This window comes from Takifugu rubripes, chromosome 5 (assembly GCF_901000725.2).
Source record: "Takifugu rubripes chromosome 5, fTakRub1.2, whole genome shotgun sequence".
Classification (NCBI taxonomy): domain Eukaryota; kingdom Metazoa; phylum Chordata; class Actinopteri; order Tetraodontiformes; family Tetraodontidae; genus Takifugu; species Takifugu rubripes.
Window position 1 is genome coordinate 11,940,445 of NC_042289.1, and position 11,439 is coordinate 11,951,883.

Below are 11,439 nucleotides of genomic sequence, written 5' to 3' on the forward strand. Positions count from 1 at the left end.
CGAGTGTGTTGGCCAAAAGGTTGTCCTCGATATTTTCATAGAATGGGATTCGAAATCTTTCTCATTGTCCCAATATTTGTAGTGGATAAGAAAATCTTCATTTAGCCTAACGCCTGATAGGTGATTTTCATTTAATACATTGTGACACTTGCTGTCATTCATTTGTCATGAAAGAAATTCAAACCACAAGTTGACCATATTTAAACTAAGACGGGTTATAAACCGGTGTTTCTTGAATTAGAGTGCCCCTGTGGTCACATTTTGGAACTTCAACGTTATGGGTGTTTGGCAATATTTTACTTGGCGCAAGTGTATTCAGTCAACGCAGTCTAATTTTACCGATATTTTCAGGTTTATTCTTGGTAATAATCTACTGAGCCCTTGCATACATTTAGCATGTAAAAGCAAGGAGACCGCGATTCGATAAGGAAATATTGTTGGTGAACGCTCACAAGTCATCCAGTTTAACGTAAGCTGTTTAGTCATTAATTTAATTAATTAAATCGATTTTTTTTAAAATGTTTGTTACGTTTTCTGTCTCATATTATAGGCGTTTCGTCTTCAGTTCTATAAGGTGATTTCGTCCCGTTGACCCTAGGAGGCGATAGAGAGCTGAACGTCCAATTCATGTTCCATCACACCACAGAAGAAGAAAACCGGAAGAAGTCTTTTCTGCGCATGGCGCTATTTGAGGAATTATTTATCTTCTAAATATACTTGTCTTTATTCAGTTTCTAAAACATATTTTCTCAGCTACATTCGGTCGGACTGCAGGTAAGTTTATATTGAGGACTGTTTGTCGCATGTCTGTCTTGTAAAATATAACCGGATAAATCACAAACAACGTAACTCAAACGTCCCCTGAACTCATTCATCGCTCCACTTGTTAGCCGGTTAGCATGCTAAGAGATTGCTTTCTAATTTCAAGAAAAACGTCAGTAATGGCATCAACATTCCGTTAAGCTGTATTTTGGTCATGTTTGTACCTACTACCTACCTGTGCTTCGTACAAGCAACCAGGGATTGGAAATAATGTTTAATCTGATGCTATTACATTAATTTAGCATGACGTTTCGCGGACACTATAATGCCGTTTACGATCGCCCACATTTTCAGAATTGAAATGTGGATGTAATAAAGTATGTAAAGTGAAGTACTAGCATGATGCAACGTTTATATAGATGGTAATAGATTTGCTTCTGAAATTGTTAATAGCGAAATTATTTTAATACATTACAAAAATAAAACTGTGGCATCAGAATATCAAATGGTGTATAAAGGCCGTATACGCCTTACACGGTATAATAAAGCCTTTTCTAAATGTCTGCAGTAGCTTCTCTCTAACATTGTGACTTTTTGGCTTAATATATGAACATGTTTTGGAACGTTTTGTGCACTTTACAGTCTTCTAGTTCTCTACAAGATGGAAGCCGATCTGTATGATGAGTTTGGTAACTACATCGGTCCAGAGCTGGATTCTGACGATGATGAAGATGAACTGGATGCAGAGGACAGAGATGTTGATGAGGTATAATTACTGTTGTTATCAACACTGACTGTGTCGGCCATCCACCTAGAACACATGTAACACTTAAAATTGTGCAGGGTGATGAGGATGATGAAGATGAACCCGCCGATGCTGATGACGATGTCCCAGGTATGGAGGTCGTACTACACGAGGACAAGAAATACTATCCTACTGCAGAAGAGGTGTATGGACCAGAGGTGGAAACCATTGTCCAAGAGGAAGACACACAACCTCTTACAGGTTAGATACAAACACAATGTAATAATATTTGATTTGCAAGCTTACGCATTCTTCTTTTACTTATGAACTAATTTTCTCAACTTTAGAGCCCATTATTAAGCCAGTAAGGCACCGGCAGTTTACCCTGATGGAGCAGGAGTTACCTGCCACCGTGTATGATATGGAGTAAGTCATCTACGTAGATAGAGTTTAATATTTTTGTTACTTCTTTAGATGCTCCTCTTAAGCCATCCTATTCTGTAGTCCATTATTTATGTTGTGCTTTGACATTCTGCTGGGCTTTTTCTACAGATTCCTCGCAGACCTGATGGACAGTTCTGAGCTGATCCGAAATGTCACTCTGTGCGGACACCTCCATCATGGCAAGGTTAGAGTCGATGTTTCTCTGCTGCTTTTGGCAAAATCTGTCTATCTGCATGTTCTAGTCAATGAGAAATGTGACATTTGGCTACAGAAGACCTGTCCAGAAAGAGAAAGCTTGAGGAGAGGAATATGTTGGACATTTAGGACACTTTGAACACGCCTGACTACTAGATCTCATGAGTGTGTTTATTCTGTTCAGACCTGCTTTGTGGACTGCCTGATTGAACAAACACATCCAGAAATCAGGAAGAGATATGATGTTGATGTAAGTTGTGGTGATTAAATTACATTTTCATTCATTCTTCTTCTGCATGGAGTCACAGGAAAACATGTATCTTTTTTTCCAACCTTTTTTAGCTCCGATACACAGACACGCTGTTCACGGAACAAGAGGTAGGAGGTCGAACACTCATTTCATTATATCATTGCATCTTAATTTAAGCTCTGAAACGGGACGTGACAGAACTTTACCACCAGATATAAAACTAAGAAAGATGTATTAATATTAGTATTCCCGCTTATTAATCCTGGTGTCTGTGACTCTGACCATCTGCAGAGGGGCGTTGGCATCAAGAGTACCCCCGTCACAATGGTGTTGCCTGACTCCAGAGGCAAATCTTATCTTTTCAACGTTATGGATACTCCAGGTACTGCGAGTTTCTGCCCATCACATGATCCTGGGATGTGTCCTGGCATATAGTAACGTGAAATCCTGTCTCTTTAAGGCCACATAAACTTCTCTGATGAAGTCACATCAAGTATCCGGATCTCGGACGGAATTGTCCTCTTCATAGATGCAGCAGAAGGGGTCAGTCACTTATTTTCTCATCATTTCATATTTGTACTTATATTTTGTTTGCACAGATTTCCGCAGTCTTGACTCAAGTCCTTTAGCTCTTGCTGCTTCTGTCTCCTCTTCCCGTGAGCTTTTTCGATGCCACTGTTTTCTTCTCAGCCTGAAATATCTCAGTCTGTACATTTTCTGTCTTTTAACTGATTAAAGAGATTTTTTCGCGTCTCCACCCAGGTGATGTTGAACACAGAGCGCCTGATTAAACATGCTGTCCAGGAGCGAATGGCCATCACCATCTGCATCAACAAGGTGGACAGGCTGATTCTGGAGCTCAAATTACCTCCCACAGATGCTTATTATAAACTTCGCCACATTGTAGACGAGGTCAACGGTTTGCTGAAGTAGGAAAACAACTCTGCTGCCAATTTTTGATCGTTGTTTCACCCGAAAAGGATTATTATATGATTCTAAATTTCCTTTTTTCAGCACGTACTCCACAGATGAGACCATGGTGGTCTCTCCTCTGCTTGGAAATGTGTGTTTCGCCAGCCCTCAGTACAGCATCTGCTTCACCCTGGGCTCTTTTGCTAAAATCTACGCAGACACATACGGTAAGATGACATCTATAAATTCTGCATGGGCAGAGTTGGTCAGAAGAAAGAAAAAAACAAATGTGCTCTTGTACAATAGCTATAAAACAAGCTTTTACCAATATCTCAGTCCTTATATCTCCTATCTGTTAATGTCCTCATCAACTGACCTGCGTCTGCAGGAGACATCAACTATACCGAGTTTTCCAAGAGGCTCTGGGGTGACATTTACTTTAACCCTAAAACGTGAGTATTTCATATTGTTGATTTTGTCCAGAATGCTCATCATTCATATAATCCCAAAGCCAATTTTAATGCCTTTTTTGTCTCCTTAAAAGCCACAAGTTTACCAAGAAAGCTCCCACCAGTAATTCCCAGCGCAGTTTTGTGGAATTTGTCCTGGAACCTTTGTATAAGATTCTCTCTCAGGTCAGTCATTTCTCTGGGCGTGGACGGATGTGAAGGCTTTTGATCCGAACCTCACTTTTGAATTCTCTGTTTGTGTCCAGGTGGTGGGGGACGTGGACACGTCTCTCCCACGAGTTCTAGATGAGCTGGGGATCCATCTCTCTAAAGAGGAGCTCAAGCTGAACATCAAACCTTTGCTTAGGTTGGTGTGTAACCGCTTCTTTGGAGAATTCACCGGTAAGATTTTTTCCCATCGTTGAATTATAAGTTTATATCTTTTTAGTTGTTACGGCTGACACATTAAATGTGATATAAGGCAATGAGACACTCATAGTCCTGATGTATAGTTCACTTCTTAATTTGGTGTATGCAGGCATGGATGAGAGTCATGAATTCCAATGATTGGTTTTAATAAATTGGTAAAATGAACTTTCCTTGCAGGCTTTGTGGACATGTGCGTGCAACACATCCCCTCACCACAGAGGGGTGCTAGAACCAAGATAGAGCATACCTATACAGGAGGGCTGGACTCGGACCTGGCAGAGGCGATGACAGAGTGTGATCCTGAAGTAAGGTTAATGGAAATTAGGCAGAACCTTCTACAAGTTATGTCAACCGGGCTCAAGCTGAATCAAAGAAATAATTCTTAAAAAAAAAAAAAATAACCAACCCGGGTGTAACACCATTTTAAAGCCAGTTTAAGATAATGTGGAACACTGATTCCATTTACTGGCTTTTTTGAGGGGCCTGTGCCTTGAGGAAGGAATGTATTCCAGAGTTAGAATTTTCTTTGCCCCATTTCCGGGCTCTTATCCTCCTCTCCCGCTCTCGCCAGGGTCCTTTGATGTGCCACACCACTAAGATGTACAGCACAGAGGACGGGGTTCAGTTCCATGCATTTGGCAGGGTGCTCAGTGGGACCATCCAGGCAGGGCAACCTGTCAAGGTTTTAGGAGAGAACTACACTCTGGAAGATGAGGAGGACTCACAGATCTGCACTGTTGGCCGTCTTTGGATTTCAGTTGCCAGGTACGCTGCGTTGGTTTGGTGTCTCCCATATTTTAGGAACTATTAAAGCCATCAAAAATGACATTAGATCTCATGGAGCGGCATCTTCTATCTAGGTACCAAATTGAGGTAAACAGAGTTCCTGCTGGAAACTGGGTCCTCATCGAAGGTTGCGACCAGCCCATTGTCAAGACCGCCACGATCACTGAGCCCAGAGGGAACGAGGAGGTGAGGCCTGAAGGAGTAACGCACACAGACGTTATAAATGTGGAACAGCTAACATCTGTCATTTTCTCTGACAGGCTCAGATTTTCAGGCCATTGAAGTTCAACACGGCATCAGTTATAAAAATTGCCGTGGAGCCTGTCAACCCATCAGAGCTCCCAAAGATGTTGGATGGTCTGAGGAAGGTCAACAAGAGTTATCCATCGCTCACCACAAAGGTACGCCCCCGCGGAGTCTCTAACTCCCAGGATCCTGATTGGGGTACTGGATCCCTTAATGTAATAATATAATTTCTGCATCTGCTCCAGGTGGAAGAGTCAGGAGAGCACGTTATCTTGGGAACAGGGGAGCTTTACTTGGACTGTGTCATGCACGACCTACGCAAGATGTACTCTGAAATTGACATTAAAGTGAGTCATTTCTGACATGTTGACTGTCATTCAGTCTTTGAAACTCAACGCACCTGCTGAATGGTTCATTTGCTACATGATTGGCATTCCGTTATCGCTGGAATAGGGACGGTGTTTTAGTTCATTAAAATAGGGAAATTGTTCGCTTCCAGAACCAACAATGGGGTCATTTCGAAGGTGAAACCGTTGCTGTCATCCCTGATAATTACGCTCTTCTTTATCTGCAGGTCGCCGACCCCGTTGTGACCTTTTGTGAGACGGTTGTGGAGACGTCGTCACTCAAGTGCTTTGCTGAAACGCCCAACAAAAAGTTGGTGCCACAAACATACATAATTAAGACTCTTCCAGGCTTTCTTTTTATTGCTGCACTCTTCAGAGTCACTGTCAAAGTTGTTTCCTCCCCCCAGCTGAGTCTCTCCTCCCCCCTCTGAGAATGAGTGACTGACAGCTGTGTGATGTGATTGACAGGAATAAGATCACCATGATTGCAGAGCCCCTGGAGAAGGGACTGGCTGAGGACATTGAGAACGAAGTTGTGCAGATCACATGGAACAGGTATGATGTAACAGATGGTGACCCTCGATGTCGGATCCCTGGATTAATGGAACTGATACCACGGGCCTTTCACGCTTTAGCTGCAGATCCTCCATCTTTCTGTCCGATGTCGTCGCCACCGTATTAATCCTCCTGATTTCGGAGCCAATCTGAGCCATCGTTTATCCTCATTATTTCCTCCGTTTGCAGCGATGAATGGGCGGGCGTGCAGGAAAGATGATTGACTCTTTAATTAAATGCTCCCTTTGAAAAAGGTATCCAAATGCGCACGGCCGGAAAAGCTGCGCATTCGCAGGATTTGTGGATAAGCGTCCACTTTAAAGGTGTGGACGCAGTTGGGTTGGTGAAAGCACGTGTCACGTAAAGCAGCAGCAGTTTATCTGCTTCATACAGTCAGTTTGGGGGGGAATAAATATAACAAACCTATATTTCTTATAGAAATGTGGTATATTTCTGTGTAAGTAGGTCAGAGCAGAGCTTTAATGTAAAGGAGGACCTCTGGTACGACACAAGGGTGTTCTCAGCATATTGATCAGCTCACTTCAGCTAATTGAATCACACGCTAAAAGCACGCATGAATTTTCCCTCCGCTCTCTAAGCTGTGCTCCACCGTGACTTCCTGTCAGTCCTCCCCTCGTCTGCTCGTCCATCTGGACCCGGCAGGGCCCGCACGCTCCACAAATGCCAGAAAAGTGACATGCTTCACGGGCCATTAGACTAAAGTGTCGTTCTACTCCTCCTCCTCCATTAACCCCTCCGCCCCTGCAATCAGACAATCTCCTTCATGTTCCTGGAAGGATAATGTGCGGCTCTGCTTTTAACCTGCCTGGTTCTGCTTCCTCACGGCAGGAAGAAGCTGGGGGAGTTTTTCCAGACAAAGTATGACTGGGATCTGCTGGCTGCCAGGTCCATCTGGGCCTTTGGACCAGACACCACGGGTCCAAACATCCTCGTGGACGACACGCTGCCCTCTGAGGTGAGTCGGGTCGTTACCATCCTGTCTGTGGGTGCATTCCTGATGTGGTTTAAACACTTTTCCTGTAGATTGTTCATTGTGTACAGTAAAAAAAACATTTCTACATAAGTAACATCAGCGATTCTCATTTATTGTAGTGGCCTAAATGATTGAGTGATTAACTTTGGTTCAAAGGTTGTGACGAACTCCTGTTTTAGCCAGAGCTCCGTCATTCTTACAGTACTAATAACACTTGACAGCCCAGCGCGGGTTGATGAATTTGTGATGACAGTTGCTGTGATATCATGTTCTGCAACACGGCCCGAGCTGGGACATCTTATGGTCCTAGCGCTCCTGTAGAGGGCTCGTCCTGGTTCCCTAAACCCCTCTATGTTGCTTCAACCCTGCAGGTGGACAAGGCGCTGCTGGGCTCGGTCAAAGACAGCATCGTTCAGGGCTTCCAGTGGGGCACCAGGGAGGGGCCTCTGTGCGACGAGCGTAAGTGTTGGAATCAAGGTTTTTTGGGCCATTTCGCTTTCAGATGTTGTATTTTTCCATGTGGGATTCACGCTGCTGTCGCGTCTCTGCAGCGATCAGGAACGTCAAGTTTAAGATCCTGGACGCCGTCATTGCTCAGGAGCCTCTCCACAGAGGCGGGGGCCAGGTCATACCTACAGCCAGAAGAGTGGTGTACTCCGCCTTCCTCATGGTGAGCTTTATCCATCCGTTCCTCCACCTCCTCACTCTTCCATTACCCTGATTACTCTCTGGGAATGTGCTGACGTGTATTTTTCTTTATTATTATTGTGGTGGGATACATCCGCCTCTTTCCCAGTTCTGGCCTCTTTCCTCATCCAACGATAAATTCATGGATCGGCTCTGCATTAATTTTCCAGGCTCTTTGCCCTCATGCTAATGTGCAGCATTGTTTATGTCGCAGGCCACTCCAAGGTTGATGGAGCCGTATTACTTTGTGGAAGTTCAGGCTCCGGCTGATTGTGTTTCTGCCGTGTACACCGTGCTGGCTCGGAGAAGGTCGGTGTAAACCATAACGTTTGAAAATCCATTTGAAATCCAGTCATTTGATCGCTAATGTGTTTTTTCATCTCGCAGGGGTCACGTCACCCAGGACGCGCCCATTCCAGGCTCTCCTCTCTACACCATCAAGGCCTTCATCCCCGCCATCGACTCGTTTGGCTTTGAGACCGACCTCCGCACACACACACAGGGGCAGGCCTTCGCTCTCTCTGTGTTCCACCACTGGCAGGTAGGCAGCCCCCTCCCCGTGGCCCCGTCTTCCTGTTTGTCTAAACCGCCACTAATGTGGAGCGCCGAGTCATTACATTCGGCTTCTGCGTGTCCGTCTCTGCCGGTCGTGTTTGACGCGTGTCCCTCTGGAGAGCTGCGTCACAGCAGATTCACTTTAACTCAACGGTGCCGTCCATCATCCGGGAGGTTTAGAAGGTGCGTCTGGCTGGAAATATTCTCCCGACTTACAGTGTGCACGATCCCTGCGAGGCCAGCACGACAGACTTGGACATGAATTATTTACATTCTTGTCTAAACACTGAGACACCAGCGCACGCGTGTGTGTGTGTGTGAGATCCTGTGGGAAATGTTACGAATTTGTCAAGCTTGTAAGCTAAATTGTGAGCAGTCACTAAATCAGATTCCCCCTGAGGCTGATGCTGTTTTGATCGCCGAATCATGATATTTGCTCTAGCGTGAGGATTTATCACCACGTCTATTTCTATTTAATTGCAGCGTCTGTATTTATTTAACTGAAAAGAGAGAAAAGTCCACCTTTCTCTTCAGGCATTCCTGGCAGACGACATCATCACGTTAGATTGTACAAGGGGGGGTACGAGTAGCGTTCCTTCTGAGCTGAACCTCTGCTCCGGATTCTCTTTACACCTTTTACACGTGAGGCCGTTTTCTCCCTCCTGTGTTGTCATGTTAACAGCACAGTGTTGTGTCTGTGTCAGCAGCAGCCTTCATCCATCTCTAGATTGTTTCTTCCCCTTTTAATCTTCTCCCGAGGCTCCGAGCGTTTCTGCTTACTCGGCATGTTTTCGGGGTTGTTTTATTCGTTCTATGATGAGAGCGTCACGCGCGCTGCAATGACACGGCCAAGGTCAAACGCTAAGCTTCTTAAGGAAATGGAAACACCTCCGACGTGCTGGCGCCGCGTCAGCGTTGGTGACAGAGTGAAGCGCGTGGCAGCGGCGCGAGCAGCTCCTGACTCGGTGACAGCGGGGCGAGATTTCACGCTGTCGGGCTCCTTCCGAGGGCTGCGTCAATCAGGAGGTGGCTTTGAAGCTCTTACTGACCCTTCTTGGGTCGTGCATTCACATCTGGACGGGGAGAACCAACATCCAGGCTAAATTAAATCGTCCGGACCTGAACAACAAACCATTCTTTGCCCGTTAAATTTGCATCTTCTTTCAGATCGTTCCCGGTGACCCTCTGGATAAAAGCATCGTGATCAGGCCGCTGGAGCCACAACCCGCCCCCCACCTGGCCAGAGAGTTCATGATCAAGACCCGGAGGCGCAAGGTCAGCCCCCCCCCCCCCCCTCCCTCCCCTCTGTTGCGTCGGAGAAATCCTGTGTTTGAGCTGCTGTGACACCTTCGCTCTTTGTTCTGCAGGGTCTGAGCGAGGACGTCAGCATCAGCAAGTTCTTCGACGATCCTATGTTGTTGGAGTTGGCCAAACAGGACGTGGTGCTCAACTACCCCATGTGAACCCACAGCTGAGACCAAAACCAGCTTGAAGCTTTTAAAAGTGTAAAGTGGCTACAAATGATGCAGGTTCCATTGAGGCCTTTAATAGATTGAGGTCCAACTGGTGTTAAACGGATACATCCTCAACGCATGAGACTCTATTTTTCACCGCAGCTGTTTTGTTATGTGTACAAAATAAGTGTGTTTTTTTTGTAGAAAAAGACCTGATTGGTTTGATCAAATTGAAATAAAAAAAGAAAGAGATGAAATTGACTCTCGTCCCGGCTGGTCTGAGTGCGGTTGTTGCACAGGTGAGGGTTCGTGACAGGATTAGCCTCCAAAAGAGGAAACGACCAGAGCGCAACTGTAAACACAATCAATCGAATTGTTATAGGACTTAAATGCTCTCGTCTATTTAATCACTCTGCAGCGGGAGGACGGCTTTTTGTCCCGACAGCAGGATAAAAGCTGACCGAGCAACGACAACGACGGCCTGTCGGGTTCTGAAGACGGGTCGGACCGTCACTCCAAAGTGCCGAGTGTTTAACTTCGAGGTGGTTCGGCGTGTGGGTGTTGTCGCGCGTTCTGAAGGCAGGAGTGTCTGAAAGGCTCAGACCTTCATCAGTCACCAGTGACAATCCCCTGAACGCTGCCTCCGGTGGCGAGGAGGCGGAAAGTGAAAACAAGCTGCTCTGACATTTGGACTGAATGTCAATCCTGTTCAGAGATGGAGGAAGAGGAGGATGATGAGGGGAAACTGTGGCCTTTTCTGAAGCTGGAGGGGGGGGGGGGGCGGATCGGCGCCCTGCCACCGGCAGCGGCTCCGTTCTCACCTTAGCAGGACGCGTTCAACTCCGAGCGTGTTGAGTAAACGTGAGATGCTCGGGGGTCCCAGACGGATGGTCGGAACCCAAGCCCCCGGAGGCCTCTTTGCAATCTGCAGCCCCTGCTAAATATAGAGCGTCGGAACAGCGCGGGGGCTGGGGGGTCCTCAACCTGGAGCCCGTTCCCTTTTCCTCCTTAACCTCGCCTTTCCCTGAACCGACCTTGCCCTTACCTCCGCCTCCGTGTCCCCTCTGTCGGCACCTGCACACCTTCCTGCCAGGTGCCTCAGCCACACGTGTCTCTTCCTGTTAGTGTCATGAACCCCCCCCCCCCCCCCCCACTTAATGGAACAGTCTGGTGTGAGCAGCCAGCGAGCCGTGTAATGAGGTAGAAAACTCCAAGTTAACTAGAATACTTAATAGTTAGTGGTTACTTGGTGTAATGAGCTCATTGTAAGGTTCTTTGGTTCTCCATGGATAGTTTTAAGCAAATTCTGATTAATGATTAATAAATAAACTCTTCCATCTTCAAAACGTGCAAAAATGATCCATAGGGTTACTATAACATAAACTGTAGATTTGTCAGCAGGTTAATAACATTGATTTCTTCTTTTTAATATGTGGCTCTTGTACGACCGCCTCATGCGGGAGTCTGCGGGCCGAGCCTGAACCCGTTTTCACCAGGGCAGCATATTTGTTCTGGCATCTGCCTCTTCAACAGTCACATGTCAAGAGTCCGACAGAACCGCAGAAGGGCGCCGTCAGGTGCCCAGGGGGGGGTGCTGACAATCTGAGGTCTGGCAAGGTCAAAACCGGG

The 11,439-nt window shown here is 46.1% G+C and overlaps 1 protein-coding gene across 1 annotated transcript; it reads left to right on the forward strand.

Annotated features, from left to right (window-relative positions):
• The first annotated feature begins 617 nt into the window (after positions 1-617).
• On the forward strand, positions 618-10,067 carry eftud2 (elongation factor Tu GTP binding domain containing 2). The gene is made up of 28 exons (XM_003964812.3): positions 618-774; positions 1,405-1,528; positions 1,606-1,768; positions 1,855-1,933; positions 2,060-2,135; positions 2,331-2,396; positions 2,489-2,524; positions 2,688-2,778; positions 2,857-2,939; positions 3,159-3,325; positions 3,411-3,535; positions 3,697-3,760; positions 3,853-3,943; positions 4,024-4,159; positions 4,364-4,491; positions 4,758-4,951; positions 5,047-5,158; positions 5,233-5,373; positions 5,464-5,565; positions 5,793-5,875; positions 6,034-6,120; positions 6,970-7,096; positions 7,486-7,573; positions 7,666-7,784; positions 8,016-8,110; positions 8,189-8,342; positions 9,524-9,631; positions 9,724-10,067. The coding sequence occupies exons 2-28, from the start codon at positions 1,424-1,426 to the stop codon at positions 9,817-9,819; spliced, it is 2,916 nt and encodes a 971-aa protein (XP_003964861.1). The 5' UTR covers positions 618-774; positions 1,405-1,423; the 3' UTR covers positions 9,820-10,067.
• Positions 10,068-11,439: the final 1,372 nt, after the last annotated feature.

Bases quoted from the DNA above. Each gene is read 5' to 3' on its own strand.
- eftud2 (XM_003964812.3), top strand. From the start codon at position 1,424: ATGGAAGCCGATCTGTATGATGAGTTTGGTAACTACATCGGTCCAGAG. The intron at 3,536-3,696 runs GTAAGATGACAT...CTGCGTCTGCAG, and splicing joins AATCTACGCAGACACATACG to GAGACATCAACTATACCGAG. The intron at 4,952-5,046 runs GTACGCTGCGTT...TCTTCTATCTAG, and splicing joins CTTTGGATTTCAGTTGCCAG to GTACCAAATTGAGGTAAACA.